Source organism: Heterodontus francisci, chromosome 24 (assembly GCF_036365525.1).
Source record: "Heterodontus francisci isolate sHetFra1 chromosome 24, sHetFra1.hap1, whole genome shotgun sequence".
Taxonomy (NCBI): Eukaryota; Metazoa; Chordata; class Chondrichthyes; order Heterodontiformes; family Heterodontidae; genus Heterodontus; species Heterodontus francisci.
The window spans coordinates 72,361,719-72,386,671 of NC_090394.1; the positions used below are offsets into that span (position 1 = coordinate 72,361,719).

Here is a 24,953-nt window from a genome sequence, read left to right on the forward strand (position 1 = left end):
GTTACTCTCCATTCGCTTCATTTTATTATCCACTTGTCCCATTTTACTCTGTATTGAAGTTGGCGGAAATTAAAATCAAGATGTGGTGTAAGCCAGGTAGCCCATCTTATCTTGTTAGTTTTCCGCCTGGCAGGTTAGGTTTAAATCATCCCCCAAGTCAATCAACTGTTGCACCCTGTTTTATATTTTAATAACTGCTGGTTACAGGCTGTTCAGGAATGGCCATTTTATTGTGTGGAACTCTTCCTCCAGTGAAATCACTGCATTCTGCACCGTCATATCATGAATGGGAGGTTTTGCTCACAATCTGATGTTCCCAGGTATTAATACCAGGGCACTCTGAGATGAATATTCAATTGCTGTATGACTTTAATTGATTTACTACATGTTTACAGACTTCAGTTGATTTCTTAATGTAAATTAGTGGTTGAAAAGAAAAGGAAGACTTGCACGTATATCGTGCCTTTGACGACCTCAGAACATCCCAAAGCACTTTACAACGAGATCCCAAAATGAGATAATGACCGGAGAATCTGTTTTTAGTGACGTTGTTTGAGAGATAAATATTGACCGAGAAAAAGCTAACACTGAGCCATGGCTGACGTCTAAAACACAGTTGCTTAAACACAGAGCACACATTCAATTTCAGTGTAAAACCTTTGCTGTTTTTTAATTTCATAAATGACTTGGAATCTGAAACCCACAACTAGACTAACAGATCTCCAGATGGCACCAATACACGGAGAATGGTAAAACAAAGGATGTTGCTAATGATTCGAAGAAGGATTTAGTTCATTTATGCAAAGTAGGCAGACAGATAGAAAATGATATTTAATATTGCCAAATGCTCATTGGGTGAAGTAATATGCAACAGAAGTACAAATAAATGGCTGCAGGAAGGCTCAACAAGGGTGCTGGAGGTAATAGTGGACTTGTATTTGTCAATGCCTCGACATTGTGGTGAGGCAATTAAAATAACTAGCAAAATGCTGGGTTATATATAGCCAGAATGGTGGGATACAAGTCTAAACAAGCAACTCAATTTCAAGATAAATAAGTGTGAGGTGGTACATTATGGTAGGAAGATTAAGGAGGCCACATTCGCCTTGGAAAAACGTGTCTAAATGGAGTAGAGGAGCAAAATGATGTAAGGGTCCAGGTACACAAATTATTACAAGTAGCAACACAGATTAATAAGGGCATAAGGAAACCAAACAAAGCACTGGGGTTCACAGAATCGTTACAGCACAGAAGGAAGCCATTCGGCCCATCATCTCCGCACTGGCTCTCTGAAAGAGCAACTCCCTCAGTTCCATTCCCCTGCCTTCTCCCCATAACCCTGCACATTCTTCCTTTTCATATAACTGTCTAATTCCCTGTTGAATGCTTCAATTGAACCTGCCTCCACCGCGTTCTCAGGCAGCGCATTCCAGACCTTAACCACTCGCTGCGTGAAGAAGTATTTCCTCATGTCACTTTTTCTTCTCTTACCAAATATTTTAAATCTGTGCTTCTCTCGTTCTCAATCCTTTCACGAGTGGAAACAGTTTCTCTCTATCTACTCTGTCCAGACCCCTCATGATTTTGAATGCCTCTATCAAATCACCTCTCAGCCTTCTCTTCTCCAAGGAAAACAGTCTTAACTTCTCCAATCTATCTTCATAACTGAAATTCCTCATCCCTGGAACCATTCTCGTGAATCTTTTCTGTGCTCTCTTCAAAACCCTCACATCGTTTCTCAAGCGCAATACTCCAACTGAGGCCAAACTAGTGTCTTATGCAAGTTCAACATAACTTCCTTGCTCTTGTACTCTATACCCCTATTAATAAAGCCCAGGATACTGTACGCTTTATTAACCCCTCTCTCAACCTGTCCTGCAACCTTCAATGACCTATGCACATATACACCTAGGTCCCTCTACTTCTGCACCCACTTTAGAATTGTACCCTTTATTCCATATTGTCTCTCCATGTTCTTCCTACCAAAATGAAATGGGTTCATTTCTAGAGGGATGGAATTGAAAAGCAGAGAAGTTATGTTAAACTTGTATAGTTTCTCCCCCGTCTCCTCGACCCTCACCTCCAACAACGAGTGCTGCTTCTGCAGCATCTCTCCCTTCCACTAGCCCACCAGGCCAAACTTCCTCCAATAATCCCCCCTGCCCGAGCCCTGAACTTGCATCTTTCTGTCATTTCTCTCCTATCTTCCCTCGTTCCCTCTCTAAGCTCATCTTGTCCATGAGACTCATCTTCTGTTTCCTCAATCCTATTCCCACTAAACTGCTGATCACCCAACTTCTCCTCCTGGTCCCCATGTTAGCCAATATTGTTAATGGTTCTCCCTCTTCAGGTGCTGTCCCTCTCTCCTTTAAATCTGCTGTCATCACTCCCTCCTCAATAAAACAACCCTTGACCCCACGGTCCTTGCAAACTACTGTGTCATTTCCAATCTCCCTTTCCTCTCCAAACTCTTCAAAGTGTTGCCACCTCCCAAATCTGTGCCTATCTTTTCCGGAACTCCATATTTGAATCTCTCCAATCAGGTTTCTGCTCCTGCCACTGTACCGAAATGGCACTTATCAAAGTCACAAATGACATCCTATGAGACTGTGACAAAGGTAAACTTTCCCTCCTCATCCTTCTCATCCTGCCTGCACCCTTTGACACGGCTGACCACACCATCCTCCTTCAACGCCTCTCCACTGTCGTACAACTGGATGGAGCTGCTCTCACCTGGTTCCATTCTTATCTATCTAATTGTAGCCAGAGTATCACTTGCAATGGTTTCTCTTCCTGCTCTCACACTATTACCTGTGGTGCTCCCAAGGATCTACCCTTGGCCCCCTGCTATTTCTCATCTACATGTTGCCCCTTGGCGACATCACCTGAAAGCACAGCGTTAGTTTTCACATATACGGTGATGACATCCAGTTCCACTTTACCACCACCTGTCTCGACTGTTGCTAAACTATCAGAGTTTTATCCGACATCCAGCATTAGAATGAGCAGAAACTTCCTCCAATTAAATATTGGGAAGACTGAAACTATCATTTTTGGTCCTTGCTCCAAACTCCGTTCCCTAGTTACCAACTCCATCCCTCTCCCTGGCAACAGTCTGAGATTAAACCAATCTTTTCGCAATCTTGATGTCACATTTGACCCCAAGATGAGTTTCCAACCACCTATTTGTGCCATTACTAAAGCTGCCTATTTCCACCTCCATAACATCACCTGACTTCGCCCCGATGTCAGCTCATGTGCTGAAACCCTCGTTCATGCCTTTGTTACCTCTAGACTTGAATATTTCAATGCACTCCTGGCTGGTCTACCACATTCTACCCTCCGTAACCTTGAGGTCATCCAAAACTCTGCTGCCCGTGTCTTAACTCGCACCAAGTCCCATTTCCCCGTCACCTCTGTGCTTGCTAAGCTAAATTGGCTTCTGGTCAAGCAACGTCTTGAGGACCAAAAACAATGGTTTCAGTCTTCTCAATATTTAATTGGAGGAAATTTCTGCACATTCCAATACTGGATATCAGATAAAAATCTGATAATTTAGCAACAGTGGAGGAATCGAGAAAAGTGGTGGTGACGTAGAGCTGGGTGTCATCAGCATACATGTGAAAACTAATGCCATGCTTTCGGATGATGTCATCCTTGTTTTCAAATGTCTCCATGGCCTCGCCCTCCCTATCTCTGTAATGTCCTCCAGCCTCACAACCTTCCACGATATCTGTGCTCATCTAATTCTGACCCCTTCAGCATCCCTGATTTTAATTGGTCCACCATTAGTTGCCGTGCCTTCAGTTGTCTCGGTCCTAAGCTCTGGAATTCCCTCCCTACACCTCTCTTTCTGCCTTTAAGACACTCATTAAAACCTACCTTCTTTGACCATGTTTTTGGTCATTTGACCTAATATCTCCTTATGTAGCTTGCCGTTGTATTTTATTTTATAATGCTCCTTTGAAGTGCCTTGGGATATTTTATTACATTAAAGGTGCTGCAATACACATCAGAAGTGCAATGATACAACATTCACGGACTAACTTTGAAGAGTTATGAGAAAACAGACTTTGTCTTTAAAAAAAAGAACCTCTCTCATAAAGTGAACAATGGCCCAAGATGACTGAAGAAAAAGGGGATTGGCCTTTTGTGTATTCAAACAGTCTGACAAAGGCAAAGGACAAATCTTCAAAGGCAAAAGGTGCTAATGAAACCCATCTGACACCACAAAGGATGTGAAGTAGCCATGTCCTGGGCCATTGTGCAATCACCATGGGTGTGTCCTAACAGGAGGTGAAAGATGACACAGTTTTACCTTTAAGAAAGACAGCTAGAGAGAGAGACTGAGCCAGAAGGTGAAGCTACAAGTAACAGCTGACATTCCAGCAAGTCAGAAAGTACTGAAAAATCCGACATCTGCATTATACAGCAGAGAGAGTTGGAAGTGACCCACCATTTTCAACAGAAACTTCAATCAAGAGTTAAATCTACAATCATTTCAGGCCTGCAACCATCTAAAACTTGAGTCTCAAGAGAATTCAACAGGTTTATCATAACCTTTCTCCTCCACTAAAAAACACCTTCTTCTTTCCCTTCTCTATCTGTTTCATCTTGTGCATGCATGCTCGAGTAAATGCGTGAGTGGATGCGTTTGCGACAATTTTGGGATAAGGTGTATTGATCAACAAACAATCAACTTTCTGTTTTTAAAACCTACAAGTAAACCTGTCACTGTCTGGTTATTTGAAAAATAAACCACCAAGGGACTGGACTCTAATACAAATACACTTGCTGCAGTCAGGTGGGGAGTTGAACAGTAAGAACCACCCACGTCACACCACTTGGCCATAACAAATTTTGGGCTCGAAGCCAGGATCTGACCACCAGATAAACGGAGAGATTTGGAAAATGGGAGGAAAACTGACCTCTAAAATTGTAGAAAAATAAATAGTTTTTTTTGTATTCTTCGTTTTTTTTCTCTACGGTGCTAGAAACAAAACCTTTAACGCTAATGAAGTTGTAGAGCAGGGAGAGCTATCCCATGATAAGCTAAACAAATTAAGTGTTGAAGATTTAACAAAGCTTAGCTACAGAGGTGGGAATCACTTTCATACAAAAAGCAAAGAAACTGGAACTGGTGAAAAGTCTAGCTAACCATTTTAACCTGACCTCTGAACTAGAAGAAAGCTTAGAATCAGAGTCTGAAAAAAATAATTCTATCTAGAATCCAGTTACAGATGAAAAAGGAAGAGATAGAGTTTCAGGGTCAAAAGGAAAGAGGAAAGAGAGTTTCAAAAGGAAAAGGAAGAAAGGGAGACCCAAAGCGAGGAAGCAGCAAAAATGTTTGATTTAGAGACTGCAAACCCACAATGAAAATGTTGCTAGTCACGCAAACCTTATCCCCAATTCAAAGCAAAACGTTGATGTCCTGAGACAGACAAGACTTCTGCCAAAATGTAATGAGGAGGAGGTTGAGTAATATTTTATCTCATTTGAGAAAATAGCTGCCAGGCTAAAATTGCTGGAAGAATTCTGGACTCTCCTCATACGAGGTGAGTTCATGGGTAGGGCTCATGAAGCTTTTCCCCTGGTATCAGAAGAAAGTTCCTGTGATTATGAATAAACTAAAACTGCAATTCCAAATGCATATGAGCTGGTATCGGAAATATATAGATAGAAATTCTGACACACCTGGGAAAAAACCCACACAGACTTACATTAAATTTGAAAGAATTAAACATATGCCTTTTTATCACTGAATATGATCTCTCAAGCTAGAACCCTCAAATGAAAATTTGAGAGAAGTGATGTTGCTGGAAGAGTTTATAAATAGCATCCCGAGTAGCATAAGAACACACATCGAAGAACAAACATTCACAAGGGAAGCAGCAAAAATGGCCGACGACTATGAATTAATACATCAATCCCTAACTCCAAATAAATTTGGGTCTAGAACTCACACAAGCTAGGGAGAGATAGCAGGGTTGCAAAGGAAGCAGAAATGGGCTGGAGGAAAAGGACAGCAGGGAAGGAAAAGTCAATCAGTCTCCAACTTTTAAAAGGTACCTTGGGGATAAACCAGCAGGGGTCTGCCCAACATGTTTCCATTGTGGCAAATCTGGGCATGTCCAGGCCAATTGTTGGGATGCCAAACAACAGCAGGAGGTGCTGCAGTCAAGTCTGTGTCTGTGGCTTTGAAAGTTATAAGTCTGTGTTCTATTATAACACAAGAGCAGAGCACATATCAGAGCTTTTTGCACAAAGGAAAAACGACTCCTTGTGTGTCCCAGGCACCAGACAAGGAGCTAACCATTCCCAGGTTTAGCAGTTGTTTTCAAACCCTACTGGTAGCCAAACTGACAGAAATGCCATTGGCAAGCAGAACAAATACCACAGTATTAGTAAAAGGACTTACTGGGAAATACTTGAAGGTTTCCTTGGTTAAAAGTTACCTATAGAATAAGCTGGTCACTGGGGTAGTGACAGTTGGAATCATTCCGAGCTTATCCATGCAGGGGGTCGACCTATTGCTGGGCAATGACTTGGCAGAAAGCACAGTATTATACCCAGAGATCCAGAGCACTCCACAGAGACTGGAGAAACTGATGGGAGAAAACAAAAGTTTGTACAACTGCAGAGGTCAACTGTGGAAGTCCCAAAAATCCCACAGGGAGTGATAGAGCCAAAAGAATTTAAAAGGGCCCAGATAGAGCCAAAAAGGTTTAAAGAAGCTATGATAAAAGGTGAAAAAGCTAAAAGCAACTGAGATATGGTTAGCTGAAACCTTTTTTTGAAGATTTAAATAAGGGCGAGGAAAGTTCCCAAACAGGAAAGCCAAGAGTGAGGGAAATGTCTCACCTAGTTGAAGTGCAGTTGGAGTGCAGTGAAAGCTGGACAACCACCTGCAAGCAGCAGTGTCCCAGAGGACATGGGGCAGATTAGGGAAACACCTGCCTCGGAAGTAAAAGGAAAAGGGGAAGCTAACATTCCCTAAGGAGAAACACATTTGTGAAAATTAGAAGAGAACTAAAAGTGAGGTCAACATGGATCTACTCACTGAAGAATCCCAAAATTAGGTTGCAAATCCAAATGTAATCAAACCCAACAATTTAGAGTCAAAACCCAGGCAGAACAAGGGGCAGGAAGAAATCCCAGATGCCTCGCAGGGGCTAAAATACAATGTATCACCCACTATCACCCGAGAAATAAGAACTATCAATGTGCCAGAACCTAAATGATTAACGCCATGTATTGTGGAAGCAGTAGTCAAGGGGTTAAAGCTTGTACAGCTGGGGAACCTTGCCCCAAACAGTAACAGAAATTGGTATACTACAAGCTGCACCAACAGTCACATAGTCCTCGAGATTAACATTCCGAAAGTAGTAAAAACTGATGTGAGAGAAACTACAACCTCATTTGACAACACGTAACCAAAAGAAATACAATTTTTTGATGGTACCTCATCTGAGCTCCAGGACATCACTGCAGGAGTTCCTCAGGGTAGTGTCCTAGGCCCAACCATCTTCAGCTGCTTCATCAATGACCTTCCTTCAATCATAAGGTCAAAATTGGGGATGTTTGCTGATGATTGCACAATGTTCAGCACCATTCGCGACTCCTCAGATACTGAAGCAGCCCGTGTCCATATGCAGCAAGACCTGGACAATATCCAGGCTTGGGCTGTTAAGTGGCAAGTAACATGCATGCCACACAAGTGCCAGGCAATGACTTTCTCAAACACGAGAGAATCTAACCATCTCCCCTTGACATTCAATGGCATTACTATCCCTGAATCCCCCACTATCAACATCCTGGGGGTTACCATTGACTAGAAACTGAACTAGAATAGCCATATAAATACTGACAATAGCAAGTCACAGGCTAGGAATCCTGTGGCAAGTAACTCATCTCCTGACTCCCCAAAGCTTGTCCGCAATCTATAAGGCACAAGTCAGGAGTGTGATGGAATACTCTCCACTTGCCTGGATGAGTGCAGCTCCAACAACATTCAAGAAGCTCGACGCCATCCAGGACAAAGCAGCCCGCTTGAATGGCACCCCATCCACAAACATTCACTCCCTTCATCACCAAGGGACAGTAGCAGCAGTGTGTACCATCTACAAGATGCACTGCAGCAATGCAGCAAGGCTCCTTCGACAGCACCTTCCAAACCCGTGACCTCTACCACCTCGAAGGACAAGAGCAGCAAATACATGGGAACACCACCACCTGCAAGTTCCCCTCCAAGCCACACACCATCCTGACTTGGACCTATATCACTGTTCCTTCACCGTCGCAGGGTCAAAATTCTGAAACTCCCTTCCTAACAGCACTGTGGGTGTACCTACACCACAAGGACTGCAGCAGTTCAAGAAGTAGGATCACCACCACCTTCTCAAGGGCAATTAGGGATGGGCAATAAATGCTGGCCTAGCCAGTGAAGTCCACATCCCACGAATGAATAGAAAAAAACAAAGGATGATGATAAAAACATAGGCTGGAAGCCTGAAGACTGAATGAAATGAATCTGTAAAGTGGTGTGACCCTAAACAGTCTTACTGTTTCTTTTACCCTCTTTCTAAACCCAAGTAAAATAAACAACATAAAAATGAAATCCAAGGAATTTCATTTTTTTCCATTTTGGGCTAGGTGTCACACACACGGAAAGTGCAATGATACAACATTTACGCACTAATTCTGAAGAGTTTTGAAAAAATCGACTTTGCCTTTAAAAAAATTAACCTTTATTTTAAAAAGTGGACAATGGTACACAATGGCGACCGAAGAAAAAGGGGATTGACCTTTTGTGTATTCAAACATTCTGACAAAGATAAAAGACAAATCTTCAAAGCCAAAAGATGTTAATGAAATTCATCTTGCAGCTATTCTAAAACATTCCAGAATTGAATGTCTTCTTCTAAAACAAAGGAGGTGTGAAGTAGCCATGTCATAGGTCATTGTGCGATCACCATGGGAAAAAACAGAATGTGTCCTAACAGGAGGTGAAAAGAGATACACTTTTACCTTAAAAAAGACAAGTAGAGAGTGAAAGGAACACTGAACCAGAAGGTGAAGCTACTTGTAACAGCTGGCATTCCAGCAAGCCAGAAAGCATATGACCTGCTGAAATATCCGAAATCTACAGTATACAGCAGAGAGTGCTGAAAGTGACCCACCATCTTCAACAGAACCTTCAATCAAGAGAGAAATCTACAATCATTTCAGGCCTGCAACCATCCAGAACTTGAGTCTCAAGAGAATTCAACAGGTTTATCATAACCTTTCTGCCCCCAACTAAAAAACAACTTCCTCTTTCACTTCTTTATCTCTTTCTTCTTGTGTGAATGTGTGTATATGTGTACATGCGCAATTGAATGTGTGAGCGAATGCATTTGCGACAATTTCGGGATAAGGTGTATTCATCAATAAACAATTGACTTTCCGTTTTTAAAACCTACAAGAAAACACGTCACTGTTTTTTTTGAAAAATAAAACACCAAGGCTCTAAACCCTAATACAAATACATTTGCTGCAGTCATTTGGGGAGTTGAACAGTGGGAACCAGCCACATCACACCATGTGGCTGTAACAGTGCTGTATAAATATAAGTTGCTGTAGTTGACAGAAAAATTAAAGAACAGAGCAGGAGAGAAGCTCAGATAAGGCAAGAGATAAGTGATATAAAGGTGCCAGCATTGGATACCAAAGGCCTGAAAATTGTAGCAGGAATGCAAGATGAAGGGATGTGAGGAGTGGGAAACAGTTCGATGATTTATGATCTCAACACAGTGAAGATACAATAACTTGTATTTATATAATCCCAAATTGCTTCATGGGAGCATTATCAGACCAAATTTGACATTGAGCCTCATAGGGTAATATTAGGACAAGTGAGCAAAAGCTTGGTCAAAGAGGTTAGATTTTAAGCCTCTTCATAGTAACAAAGAAGAGCAAGTGGCTAAGTTAGAACTTAGAAGAAATGAGTATCAGTGAAATGGAGAAAGACAAGGAGGCAACACAGTGAGAGACAGATAGGGGAAGCTAGAGAACACATATCAGATAGCAAGCTGTCTCCTATATCCTGTCCAGGAGTGTGATGAAGATAAACAGTATTCAGTTCAAGACACTGCAGGATATGAAGCATATATTGGTGTTGGAGGCAGTGCAGTGTAGGTTTACCAGAATGATACCTGGAGTCCAGGTAAAATTATGAATAGAGCTTGCACAAACTAGGGTTGTATTCCCTGGAATTTAGTAGATTAATGGGTGATTTGATCGAAATTTTCAAGATATTAAGAGAGCCAAAATGGTTAATGGAGAGAAAATATTTCCACTGGTTGGGGAATATAGGACTAGGGGACATAGTCTTAAAGTTATAGCCAGGTCTTTCAGGAGTGAAGTTAAGAAATACACCTACACAAAAAGTGTTAGAAGTTTGGAACTCTTTTCTGCAAACGGCAATTGATGCTGGGTCAATTGTTAATTTTAAATCTGAGATTGACAGATTTTTGTTAACCAAAGGTTTTAAGGGATATGGGGCAAACATACAAACATATGAATTAGGAGTAGGCCACTTGGCTTCTCATGCATATTCCGCCATTCAACAAGATCATGGCTGATCTGAATGTCACCTCAACTCCACATTCCTGCCTACCTCCGATAAACTTTCACCCCTTACTTATCAAGAATCTATCTAACTCTGTCTTGAAAATATTGAAAGACTTTGCTTCCAGTGCCTTTTGAGGAAGAGAGTGCCAAAGACTCACAATGCTCTGAGGGAAAAAATTTCTCCTCATCTGTCTTAAATGGGTGATCCCTAGTTCTAGATTCTCCCACAAAAGGAAACATCCTTTTCACATCCACCCTGTCAAGACCGATCAGGATCTTACATGTTTCAATCAAGTTGCCTCTTACTCTGCTAAACTCTAGCGAATACAAGCTTAGCCTGTCCAACCTTTCCTCATAAGACAACCCACCCATTCCAGGTATTAAGTCTAGTAAACCTTCTCTGAACTGCTTCCAACACATTTACTTCGACGTGGTCTCACCAATGCCCTGTATAACTGTAGCATAACCTTCCTGCTTTTGCAATTTTGTATTCAATTCCCCTCGTAATAAATGCTAACATTCTATTAGCTTTCCTAATTACTTGCTGTACCTGCATACTAACCTTTTGCAATCATGCACTAGGACACCCAGATCCCTCTGCACCTCTCACCATTTAGATAATATGCTTCTTTTTTATTCTTCCTGCCAAAATGGACAATTTCACATTTTCCCACATTATATTCCATTTGCCAGATCTTTGCCTACTCATTTAACCTATCTATATCCCTTTGTAAGCTCCTATATCCTCTTCACAACTTTCTTTCCTACCTATCTTTGTGTCATCAGCAAATTTAGCAAACATACCTTCGGTCCCTTTATCAAGTGATTTATATAAATTGTAAAAAGTTGAGGCCCCAGCACAGATCCCTGTGGCACACCACTCGTTACATCTTGCCAACCAGAAAATGACCCTTTTATGCTCACTCTCTGTTTCCTGTTAGCTAGCCAATCTTCTATCCATGCCAATATGTTATCCCTTACACCACAAGCTTTTATTTTCCGCAATAACCTTTGATATGACACCTTATCAAATGCCTTCTGGAAATCTAACCACAATACATCCACTGGTTCCCCTTTATCCACAGCATATGTTCCTTCTTCAAAGAACTCCAATAAATTGGTTAAACATGATTTCCCTTTCACAAAATCTTGTTGACTGCCTGATTACCTTGAATTTTTCTAAATGCCCTGCTATAACATCTTTAATAATAGCTTCTAACATTTTCCCTAAGACAGATGTTAAGCTAACTGGCCTGTAGTTTCCTGCTACCGATGAAGGGTCACTGACCCGAAACGTTAACTCTGCTTCTCTTTCCACAGATGCTGCCAGACCTGCTGAGTGGTTCCAGCATTTCTTGTTTTTATTTCAGATTTCCAGCATCCGCAGTATTTTGCTTTTATTGTAGTTTCCTGCTTTCTGTCTCCCTCCCTTTTTGAATAAAGGAGTTATATTCACTATTTTCCAATCTAATGGAACCTTCCCCAAATCTCGGGAATTTTGGAAAATTAAAACCAACACATCAATTATCTCATTAGCCATTTCTTTTAACACCCAAGGTTTGAAGTCCATCAGGACAAGGGGACTTGTCAGCCCACAGCTCCAACAATTTGTTCAGTACCACTTCCCCGGTGATTGTAATTTTCTTGTGTTCCTCCCTCTGTTCCATTTCCTGATTTACAGCTATTTCTGGGATGTTACTTGTATCCTGTATAGTGAAGACCGATGCAAAATACCTGTTCAATTCATCTGCCATCTCCTTATTTTCCATTATTAATTCCCCAGACTCACTTTCTATAGGACCAACACTCACTTTGATTAACTCAAAGGCAGGTATATGAGGTTAGGTCACAGATCAACCGTGATCTCATTGAATAGCGGAACAGGCTTGAGGGGCTGAATAGCCTCCTCCTCTTCATGTGTTCCTATGATAGAAATCTATTTTCTCAGATATAGAAGCAGGATTCAAGTCTTGATTGGATTTGGGTCTTGTGTAGGGAATAATCCTGTATTGCCATGGACACTAGTTCTCATATATTGTTCGAGTGTTTCCTTTCAAGTGAGCTGCAAGACCAAGCCACCTTATTTTCCCATTGATTTACAATGGTTTTCAGATTGGTTGCATAGAGTAGAACAGTGAAATGCTTAGGATACTGAACAAATCAAGCCAACAGTTCATCACATTCAAATCTGTGCACTTGCTAATGGAACAATTCGTCTTGACTAGTTTACATGGGACAATTAAAGCATTATTGGAGCAACTGTAGAGGCACCCAGGAATGGAAATATAAATTTTGACATTATTGGCACATTCTGCCTCTTCATTGTCACCAGTTTGCCAGTGTCAAATATTGTTAAAATAAAAAACAATGAAACCAATGTTTTTGACCAAAAACAAGCTTCAAAAGATTTCTAAACCAGGGCTAAAAGAGTTAAGTGATGAGGGCAGACTGCATAGACGAGACTTGTACTCCCTTGAGTATAGAAGATTAATGGGTGATCTAATTGAGGCGTTTAAGGTGATTAAAGGAATTGATAGGGTTGACAGAGAGAAACTATTTCCTCCGATGGGGGAGTCCAGAGAATGGGGCATAAACATAGAATTTCAGCAAGGTCACTCAGAGGTAATGTCAGGAAGCACCTCTTCACACAAAGGGTAGTGGAAATTTGGAACTCTCTCCCACAAAAAGCTGTTGAGTCTGGTTGGGGGTGGGGGGCGCAGATGTAGTGGTCAATTGAACTGAGATTGATAGAGTTTTGTTAGGCAAGGTTTTTATTTTTGTATTAAAAATTAGAATTCTGTGTGTAAATAGTCATGTAGTAGTACAGAACTTGAGTGTTGCTGAAAATAGAGACATATTGTCGAAGCTTTTTGCTTGCACTCATCATGATGATCCACAAGAATAATCAATGCAAGGGAAAATAACAACTTATACTGTTTGACTGGTAGTGGTACCAGTATCACCGGGAGTTATTAAGTTTAGCACATGACATTCCTATAGCAGAACACACGGGGATCCGGAAGATCAAATCACATATAAGTCAACATTATTACTGGCCAGGTCTTACAGAGGATGTGGTGCAGTTTTGTAAAACATGCCGTACGTGCCAGATTGTGGGAAAACCACAACCTGCCATAAAACTGGCACCTCTAATTCCCATACCAGTTATTGAGGAACCATTTAGTAGGGTTTTGGTAGACTGTGTAGGACCTTTAACAAAAACAAAAGCAGGACACAAACATATACTCACTATCATGGATATGGCTACTCGATTCCCAGAGGCCATTCCCTTGAGGACAATTACTGCGAAGGTAGTAATAGAGAAGTTAACCCAATTTTTTTTTACGAGATATGGATTACCAATTGAAGTTCACCTGGATCAAGGTTTCAATTTTATGTCTTAAGATATTTCAAGATGTCATGGGTAATTTGAGTATCAAACTGTTAAAATCTTCAGCACATCACCCACAGACCCAGGGAGCTTTAGAAAGGGACCATCAAACTCTCAAAACAATGATTAGGGCTTATTGTCATGAATATCCCCATGATTGGGAGAAAGGGCTAGACTTTCTTTTATTTACCACTAGAGGTTCACCGAATGAGTTTACAGGTTTTAGTCCTTTTGAATTAGTTTACGGACATGAGATAAGAGGTCCTCTAAAACTAATCAAAGACAGGTTTTTAGAACAGAGGGATGAATCTTCTATACTAGACTATGTATCTGTGCCCCGGGAAAGGCTCATGAAGGCTTGCAATGTGGTTCAGGAACACCTTAAATCATCCCAAACCACTATGAAAATATGGGCAGACAAGAACACAAAGACCCGAACTTTTCAACCAGGGAGTGAAGTATTAGTATTATTACCTTTACCTTTACAGCACGGTTCAGTGGTCAAAGGATTGGTAAGGTAAGTTATTTGACACCCCAGATCACCAGAAAAAGAGTTGGTTGTGTCATATCAATATGTTAAAGCAATATTATCACAGGGAGGAGGATAAGCCAGTACAGGTATGTCAGGTAAGAATGAAAGGGATAGTGAGGATGAGGCAGAAGCAGGTGTAGACAATTCTCCAATTGAACCTCCTACTATCTGATTAGAATGGCTAGGAAAATTGGACAACATGCTTTCGTACCTAGATGCAGAACAATGAGAAGACCTAACAAGGCTACTCACAGCATTTGAAAGAGTCTGTAGGGATAAGCCAGGATGTACAACCTTCGCCACACATGATGTGGATGTAGGGGAATCCGTTCCTATAAAACAGCATCCTTACCGCTTAAGTCCAGACAAACAGGCCCAAGTAAAAGCAGAAATCCAATACATGCTGGAAAACAATTTAATTGAACCTAGTCATAGCAGCTGGAGCTAACCAATAGTATTAGTGCCTATACCTGATGGGTCAACCCGACTTTGCATAGATGACAGAAAGGTCAATGCAGTAACAAAGGCAGACTCCTATCCAATTCCTCGCTTGGAAGACTGTATTGACAGAGTGGGCAGTGCCATATTTCTTACAAAGATAGATTTGTTAAAAGGACCCTGGCAAGTACCTTTGACACCCCGAGCTAAAGAAATATCAGCTTTTGTGACTCCAGAAGGTCTTTACCAGTGCCGAGTGATGCCATTTGGGTTAAAAAATGCCCCAGCAACCTTTCAGAGCCTAATGAATCAAGTGGTAGCCAGTGTTCCCATCTGTGTAGTGTATCTTGATGATGTGCTAATATACAGTAACACTTGAAAGGAACACTTAAAACAGCTAGAAACTCTGTTTAAAAATAGTACAAGCAGCTGGTTTTGTGGTAAATCTGGCAAAAAGTGAATTTGCAAAAGCAAGAGTGACCTACCTTGGGCATATAGTCGGGCAAGGACAAGTGTTGCCAAGAAAGGCAAAATGTACAAGCCTTGGTGGAGTTCCCTCCCCCTAAGACTAAGCAAGAAATCATGAGGTTTTTGCTGATGTATGGTTTCTACAGAAAGTTTGTACAAAATTGCAGTACTGTAGCTGCTCCACTAACAGATTTGCTACAGAAAAAGAAAAACAAGGTAGTGTGGTCAGGGGAATGCCTGGCATCTTTTGAAAAGTTAAAGGCAATTTTGACTAACGAACCAGTGTTGGCTGCTCCAAATTTTACTAAGCCCTTCAAGGTAGTGATTGATGTTAGTGACCTGGGGGTCGGTGCAATCCTATTACAAGATGATGAATCAGGCATAGAAAAACCGGTGGGATACTTTTCAAAAAAACTGAATCGCCACCGAAAAAAAGTATTCCACCATGGAAAAAGAAACATTTGGCCTATTGTTGGCTCTTAAACATTTTGAAGTATATTTCTGCCACGACTAGAGAAACACTGATATATACTGACCATACTCCTCCCGCCTCAGTCGTAACAAAGGGTATTAAGGTTTAAGGAACCACAGGGGGTCGATGGAGTTAAGATACAGATCAGCCATAATCTAACGGACTGGAGGAACAGGCTTGAGGGGCTGAATGGCCCCCTCCTGTTGCTATGTACCCGGTGCTACATTTAGAATTTACAATAATTCCAGAACGGCATGATAAGTCACTGTGAAACTGCTTCCTTGTGCCCTCCCATCAATCATTTGCTACTATCATTCTGTGTAATGGATGTTGAATCAACTATTGTGTTTTGTCCCCAACACCACTGTGAGCTGGCAGCTCCCATTAGTGGCCTCCCTGGCAATACTGTTATAACTGCTGCGTGTTTCCAATTTATTTTTTAAATCAAAAGCATAGATGCCATATATTCCATCAGATAACATTGTGACCTGGGCTCTTGCAGGTGACTGTGACATTGAGATGCATTGATTGAAATGCAGCCTAATAACTCCCACATCATATTTATTACTTTGCTATTTTATTATTGCCTTTGAACCTAATAGTTCACTTGTGATGTTATTACCTGGCAGTCCTATGATCAGCTGCATTGGAAAATCTTTATAGCAATCCAGCTTTGATTTATTTTTAAATCCGGCATACGTTATTATAACCACATATCTTAATCAAGTGGCGATCTGTTCAATTAGAAGCTGTAATTCTAAACTGTTTCGAATCAATCCATTAACAAAAACTTGCATTTATATAGAAAATTTAAAGTAGGAAAACAACCCAAGGCACTTCACAGGGGTATAATCAGACAAAAAATGACATTCTATGGAGTACTGAATACCTAGCTCCATTCTCAGCTTGAATTGTGATGTCTCAATCCAGAGACAGAAAGTAGGAGGTTTTGAGGGCACATCTTTATTCCAGTGTGGATAATTTGTTGCTTTAATTAGAAATATCTTTGTTACTTGTATTTGCATCTTCTTCTCATCCCCCTGGCTTTAATTAAAGCTGCTTTCTGCTGCTTCTAGGTTGCTTCATTACTGAAGTACGTAGCTGTGGTTCAGTAGGTGTCACTCTCACCTCTGAGTCAGGACGTGAGCACAACAATCTAGGCTAACACTCCCAGTGCTGTACTGAAGGAGCGCTCCACTGTCAGAGGTGCTGTTTTTTGGATGGGACATTAAACAGAGGCCCCATCTGCCCTCTGGGATGAATGTAAAAGATCTCATGGCAATATTTCAAAGGACAGCAGGAAAGTTAACCTGTCAAATAATTACCACTCAATCTACATCATAAAAACAGATTAGCTGACAACATTGTTGTTTTGTGGGAGCTTGTTGTGCACAAATTGGCTGCAGCATTTCCTACTTTACAACAGTAACTACACTTCAAAAACACTTAATTGGATATAAAGCACTTTAGGGCATCCTGTGGTCATGACAGGCGCCATAAACACAAGTCTTTCTTTACTTTGTTTCTCATTACCGTTAGTTTGTTTGGTGTATCTCTTAATGATTTAAACACAATATGCTCCATTTGGAGTGTTCCCAATAGAAGCAAGGATGGAGTGAAGAAGGTGGGAACTGTTGGTAGAACTTCCTAGACTTAGATATTGGATTCTGAGATCGAGCTGCCCTTTCAAAAACACAACCTTAATTATTCACTCAGGCCTCTAAAAGCCATTGTTCGAGCTGTTAGCAACTAGGTAAACTGTTCCTTAGATTTTTGAGTTCTAAGAGGCTATTGTTACCTTCCTTGATGGTTCATTTGGGGTATTGTGGGTTGGGCTATGGTCCCTGGTCACCTACTGAGTAGTGCATATGTGCATACCAGGTGCTGATGCAACCAGCCTTGGCTATGATGCTGTCCACAGCCAGCTGACCAGTATGGCTTACTCTTGGAGAATAGCTTCTTGAGGAAGGCTCTGCAGAGTTGCTGGCTACCAGGATCTATATCCTAGGAACGGTCACTGCCTTCGGGAGTTAGGAGGAATTCAAAGGGGAGGAGGGTGGTGGTGAAACATTATTTTGAGAAAAAGTCAAAGACCAACTGCAGGAATTGTTCAGTGGCAAATTATAAAAGACTTGTCTGCAACTTGCCCTTTAGGACCAATTGTTTAGGAACAAGTGCCCATTCAAGTTGGCACATACCCATGTTGATAGGGCTAAGGGGTTCCGTACGTTTTAATTGAGACGTTGAAGATGTTTCTTGTGCAATCAACAAGAACTTGCATTTATATACTGCCTTTAACACTAAAATAGCCCAAGGTGCTTCACAGGAGTGTTTTCAGGCAAAATTTGATACCGAGTCATGCAAGAGATATTAGGGCAGGTAGCCAAAAGCTTGACCAAAGAGAAAGGTTTAAAGGGGCAACTTGAAGGAGGGAGAGGTAGAGAGGGAGAAAGGGAATTCTAGAGCTTAGGGCCTAGACAATTAAAGGCACAGCCACTGATAATGGGGTGAAGGAAATCAGGGATGAACAAGAGGGTACAATTAGAGAAGCATGGAGATCTCAGAGGGTTGTGGGGCTGGAGGAGGTTACAGAGATAGGGAGGGTTGTGGGGCTGGAGGAGGTTACAGAGATAGGGAGGGTTGTGGGGCTGGAGGAGGTTACAGAGATAGGGAGGGGTGAGGCTACGGAGGGATTTGAAAACAAGGATGAGCATTTTTAAATCAAGACATTGCTGAACCGGGAGCCAACATAGGTCAGTGCGCACAGGGGTGATGGGGAATTGGTGCAAATTAGGACACGGGCGGCTGAGATTTGCAGCAAACTCAGAGAAAGGTTGATAACGAATGAATGATGGACAAATGCATAACCAGATCAATATCAATTAAGTAAATACATATACTCACTTTTTATAATAGGTTGCACAGGAAATGTGAAGAAATGGCAGTCAGTCATGTACAAGTCAGCATCAGCGAAAAGTGTTCACTTACAAAGCAGCCAGTTACTTGAACCAATTACAGTCAGGGTTTAAATTCAAATTGTAAAGGAAAACAAAAACATCCTTATGTAATCCCATCTGATCATAATTCAATAGGATTCAGTATAATTTGAACCTAGATCACGCCTGATTGATTGTTAATAATCTAATGTCAATATTAGAGACAATTGAACGTGAGTATGAAAAGCCTAGAAACCTTCCCTAGAGTCATAGAATGATGCAGCCTAAAGGAGGACATTTGGCCCTGCGTGCCTGTTTGGTAGAGCTTTCCAATTAGTCCCACTCCTCTGCTCTTTTCCCATAGCCCTGTAAGTTTGCCCTTCAAGTATTTATTCAGTTCTCTTTTGAATGTTAATATTGGATCGGCTTCCACAGTAACTTGCCATTTAAAAATAAAAGAAAAGGTTTCCTCGTGTCGCCCCTGTGTCCTCAAATCTGTGTCCTTTGGTTACCGACCCTTCTGCCACTGTAAACAGTATCTCTTTATTTACTCTACCAAGACCCTTCATGATTTGAATGCCTCCATTACATTTCCTTTTAACCTTCCCCACTCTGAGTAAAACAACCCCAGCTTCCCCACATAACTGAAGTCCCTCATCCCTGGTACCTTGGTCCAAGGTCAATCTTTAAATGGATCTTGAGTTAGAAGAGACCTCTTTGAGTTTGGGCAACCCCTGGTTTAAAAAGAAAAGCCTTATTATTTTATGTAACACTGTATAACATGATTTGGAGGCACTTACAGATACTCTCAGCTGTCAGTACTTGTTACTAACCATATCTAGCCCACAATCTCACCTTAAGGTTTGTATGTAATGATATTCCATTGCAAGTGTCTGTTGGCATTTCTCCTTTGAGTCATCAACCTTTATTTATTTGGTTGGACAGGTCAGTCCAAGAAAGCATTTCAACTCTCATCCTGCACACTCTTGCACTTCTTATTTGAGATAATGATCTCAGACAAGGAATAATTTTCAATGAGAGATCCATAATCTCAGCAACGCATCCTCCGAGGTGCACTCACTTCCAATTCATCTCATTCCCGTCCCGCTAACAAAGACACATTGCATTCACCGCCTTTCTCCCTCTTAAGACACTGGGGAAAACTCTCATTGCACACACACTAAAAATGAAAGGGCAAAGAAGTACATTGGAGTGAGGGAGCAGCTATTTAAATAGAGATTTCCCTCACCTACGCTGGAGATCCGCTGGGTCACCAGATCCCCCAGCAAAGCTTCGACCACTGGATTGTCGCGAGAATATAACTCATAGCGGTTTATCCCGATGTGAAATTTTAACCAGTTAGGGTACGAGTCTGTGGGGCTGTCGCTGGTCGGCGCAAGGGCATCCTGCTCTTCGTTCATCCTGCAAGAGAAAGGATGGAGTTGGAACGGGAGCAAGGTCCGAGATGCAGGTGAGAAATAAGGTACTAGGATAAAGTTCCCCCCTCCCCCTTAAAGTGTCTCACCCCCTGCCCCCGTTTGTAACCATATATCGGAAATTGGTGAGGGGGAGGAGAGAGAGAGAGGGAGGGAGAAAGATGGGGAAAAGGAGGAAGGGAAAGAGAGGTGATAAAGAGAGAGGGGAGAGAAAGATTCTAGGATTGTCTTCCATCTCACCTGTTTAATCCACTGCAAAAATCAAGGGGAGTTGAACAGTCAGGATGAGCTGCGACATACTGGGTAACAATATTGAACCACTAAACCCATACAATCGGGATGTGCTGTCTGTGTGTCATGTTGGAAACATTGTCTTAACTTGCCCGTGGTTTCTAATGCCATTTTAGTCACAGAATGCCCTTAGTTTTAGCACCCAGAGAAAACAATACGCCAATATTCCCTGATAGAAGAGGCTGTACATCTCCCGTTGATCCACTCTGTCACCATTCGCTATTTGTAATACCATCTCGGGTGCCCGCGCGATGCCAATATGATAATGACCCCCAAACTCGGTTAACTGGTTAAGAAAAGTGGGTTTCCTCCGGGTGCTCCGGTTTCCTCCCACATGCCAAAGACTTGCAGGTTGGTAGGTAAATTGGCCATTATAAATTGCCCCTAGTATAGGTAGGTGATAGGGAAATATAGGGACAGGTGGGGATATGGTAGGAATATGGGATTAGTGCAGGATTAGTATAAATGGGTGGTTGATGGTCGGCACAGACTCGGTGGGCCGAAGAGCCTGTTTCAGTGCTGTCTCTCTAAATAAATAAATAAATAAAAACCCGTAACATCAGAATGTAGAAAGAGAGAAAATGGAATGATTGATACAGGTAGACGGAGTAGGCAGAGAGAGAGAGAGAGAGAGCAGATAGCAATAGAGCAAATGAAAAGTTTGAGATAGAAAGCAGGTAGAACCGAGTGAAAAGAAGACAGCAGGCAGGGAGAGAGAGAGATAAAGACAGAAAACTGGCAGAGAGACCAGATAGCAGAAAAGGAGTAGAGTGATAGAGAGAGCAGGCAGAGGGAGAGAACAGAAAGAGGGGGAAGAGACAGGAAGAGACACAGAAACTGATAGAAAGGGGGAGAGGAAGGATAACGAAGCAGACAGACAGAGAGAGAGTGAAATGTGTTTATTTGGTTCCCAGTCAGAGCTGCAATATCCCCGGTGCCAGTAGGCAGTGAAGCCGGGTTCAATATCTGCCACTCGGGGCGATCCGGCGGAAACCTGGTTTGCAGGAGACTGGAGTTTTTTTCGTTAAAGGGGGAAGGGGAGAAACGGACGCAAATACGGCGCAAATCCTGCGCTATTTACTCGTCGAGAACAAAAGTACCTAATAAAGAGACTTGGGGATATGCGGAATGATAATCTCAGTGTCAAAGCCCCGTCCAGGCCCATTGATGAATTAAAAAACAACGTGCGTCAGAAAATAGCTTTCTTACGAGGGCGGGACATAGTTCATCGCTCTGTCTTTCTCTCTATCTGTCTCTATCTCTTTCTTCGTGTCTCTGTTTTTCTCTGTCTCTGTTTCTATCGCTCACTGTGTCTTCTCCAGCTCTTGGTGCTTGTCCCTGCCTGTCTGCATGTGGGTGTGTCGTTGTGTGTGTCTCTGTCTCTTACTGTTCCCTCTCTGTCTCTCTGTCACTTTCCTCGGCTCCCTGCCTCTGTCTCCCTCTCTCTCTGCCCCTCTCTCCCCACCCACCCTCTCTATGTCTGCCCCTCTCTCCGCACCCACCCTCTCTATGTCTGCCCCTCTCTCCCCACCCACCCTCTCTATGTCTGCCCCTCTCTCCCCACCCACCCTCTCTCTCTGTCTCTCTCTCCCCACCCACCCTCTCTATGTCTGCCCCTCTCTTCCCACCCACCCTCTCTCTCTCACTCACCCTCTCTATGTCTGCCCCTCTCTCCCCACCCACCCTCTCTCTGTCTGCCCCTCTCTCCCCACCCACCCTCTCTCTGTCTCTCTCTCCCCACCCACCCTCTCTATGTCTGCCCCTCTCTTCCCACCCACCCTCTCTCTGTCTCACTCTCCCACCCACCCTCTCTATGTCTGCCCCTCTCTTCCCACCCACCCTTTCTCTGTCTCTCTCTCCCCACCCTCTCTATGTCTGCCCCTCTCTTCCCACTCACACTCTCTCTGTCTCTCTCTCCCCACCCACCCTCTCTATGTCTGCCCCTCTCTCCCCACCACCCTCTCTCTATCTCTCTCTCCCCACCCACCCTCTCTCTATCTCTCTCTCCCCACCCACCCTCTCTCTCTCACTCTCTGTAGTTTTTTGCTATTATCTGTCTGCCGAGCCCTGGCTCAATGTTTCTGCCTTTCGGAATCTAGCACAGCTCCTCTTCCCGGCAGCTGCCAGATGCACAGTGAGTGGGGAAATCACTGCACATTCCTGGCGCTTGACAGCACCAAGTGCCCGAAAAAGTAGGTACAAGATGTGTGTGCAAGCGGGGTGGGCAGAAACAAAAACAGCTGAATGTAGCCGGAACATAACCTGGGGCTAGTTCAGTGTTTAACCTTCCCCCAGCGATATAATTGACTCCATTCTGATTCAGAGCAGAGATTTTACTGGGAACACGCTGAAAGGCAGGATCAGGCTTAATACTGGATGCAAGGTAGGAAATGCTGCAAAATGACTTACCAGTCCTGGGGATTGGCGACTTTCGGGTTAAACTTGATGTCTGAGTTAACGTTAAACAAGATTTCTCCCTGGGTAAGGGCAGGGGTTGAGCTCTGGTACAGCGGGTGTTTGAAGAGTGCAGTCAGTTTGGAGGGGCCGTCCGGGGCTCTGAGAACAGTTTTCTCTGCAGCCTCTGGGATGAGATTCTTGCTGCTGCCCGGGGCCTTTCTCAGTCCAGTTCCTTCGCCCTTGGCCAGAGGGTGAGAGCCCGTGCGGTTGGAGCCAGGACCCTGGTCGCTGCTGAAATCCTGCAGGATCCGGAGGGTGTGTTTGTTGAGCCAGGCGGGATCACCCCCTCCTCCTCCTCCTGCTCCTAGAGAGGCGGCCCCCGATAGCAGCTTGCCCCAGCCTGGGAGCCCGGGCTGCGGCTCGCTTGCCAGCAGCCCGTCCCGGTGCTGACAGGGGCAGCCGGGCCCGCCGGCAGCTGCCCCTCCTCCGCCGCTCGGTCTCCTCTCCAGCCTGGGCAGTAAGTCGATCAGGATGTGCATGGTGCAGGCGATCAGAAAGACCATGACGATCAGCAGGCGAAATCTGCGGAGCAACATCATTGCTGGGAGCGAGCCGACAGACAACCCAGATTGCGAAATAATAATAATTAAAAAAAAAAATAGAAATAAAGGGTCTCGAAGCGAACCGAGCAAAGATTAAAACAATTCCGATTCAACTGCAGACCGGCCCGTGTCATCCGCAAGGATCCGCAGTGAGCTCCTCTCCATCCTTACACTTGAAGCTTCCCAGTTGCAGAAATAATGCATCTATTTGGCGCAGTGTCTGTGTGTGTGTGTGTGTGTGTTTGTTTTCCTCTTGTCCTTAACCTTTCATTGACTCTGAAAACCAGACATAACAATCACCCAAATGAAATACGTATATTTAAAAACAATTACTGTGAAGTCGGTGGCGGCTCCTCTGCAATGGTTGAGTGTCCAAACAAGAGAGAGAGACACACACACACTCTAGATGCCCTCAGTAGGAGTGCTGAGAGTCCTCACTGTGCCCAACTTTAAGTCCTCCAACAGGGCGAGGAAGCTGCACCGCCTCCGCTCCTTCCCGGTGTCTGGCTGTGTCTGCCAGTCAGGGAGAGCTGTGATTCTTATGAGATCAGAGCTTGCAGCAAACTCCCCCCTTCTCTCTCTCTCTCTCTCTCTCTCTCCAGTAAGCAGTGCCGGGGTTGTGAGGAGGAAAGTGGTCTGATGTGCCAATGCTTTATTCGGCGGCCCCCTGATAAAAGCAGCAAAGCGTCACGTTGGGCGGAGGGCTGGGCTCTCAGGTCCTTGGAGCCGATCCCAGTCCCAGTCCCCTCCTCCCCATCCCGGAGCCCAGGCACTCCATTCCGCACAGCTTCCAATCAGAGCGAAGGGGCGGCTTTTAATCTCCTCCCCCCTCCCCCCCGCCCAAAGAAAATAGAATTGCAAAAGAAAACACGAGATATCCAGAGATAGAGAGACAGACAAGGAGAGATATATAGATAAAGAGAAACACAGAGATAGAGACGCAGATATAGAAAGAGACAGAGAGAGCAAGATAAACATAGAGACAGGCAAAGACGGAGAGCGAGAGAGGTAGACAGAGGGAGAGATAGAGACAGAAAGAGACGGAGAGGTGGAGACAAACAGAAAGAGACAAGCGTAGAGAGGGAGAGAGAAACCGAGAGACGGAGAGAGGAGGACAAAGAGAGAATCTCTGGGAATGTAAGTTCTTGTCTGATTCCAAACAGCCCCATTCCCGAGCCAAGTCTCACCGCCAGCGACCCCGCTTTTATTTTCCGTCAGCACAAGTAAGGAGGAAATGATATTCTGTCATTTCTATATTTTTAGATGAAACCAAGATTTGGTTAACAAATGCAGACTGAATGAGTATCTGGGAGCAGGGCATTGCACAGAGAGAAAAGCGCCGAGCATGGGCTTGCATTGATTGAGAGTGCTGTCAATTA

General features: G+C 43.2%; 1 protein-coding gene across 1 annotated transcript in view; it reads right to left on the bottom strand.

The window, feature by feature from the left end:
• LOC137383523 (extracellular serine/threonine protein kinase FAM20C-like) overlaps nucleotides 1–24,250 on the bottom strand; it is an 89,645-nt gene extending 65,395 nt beyond the window's left edge. Inside the window, exons 1-2 of the mRNA XM_068056566.1 lie at nucleotides 22,985–24,250; nucleotides 20,098–20,270 (exon numbers count right to left, since the gene is read on the bottom strand). Coding sequence (XP_067912667.1) covers nucleotides 20,098–20,270; nucleotides 22,985–23,571 — 760 coding nt within the window. The 5' untranslated portion in view covers nucleotides 23,572–24,250. The remainder of the gene's footprint in view (nucleotides 1–20,097; nucleotides 20,271–22,984) is intronic.
• Between the last annotated feature and the right edge of the window lie 703 nt (nucleotides 24,251–24,953).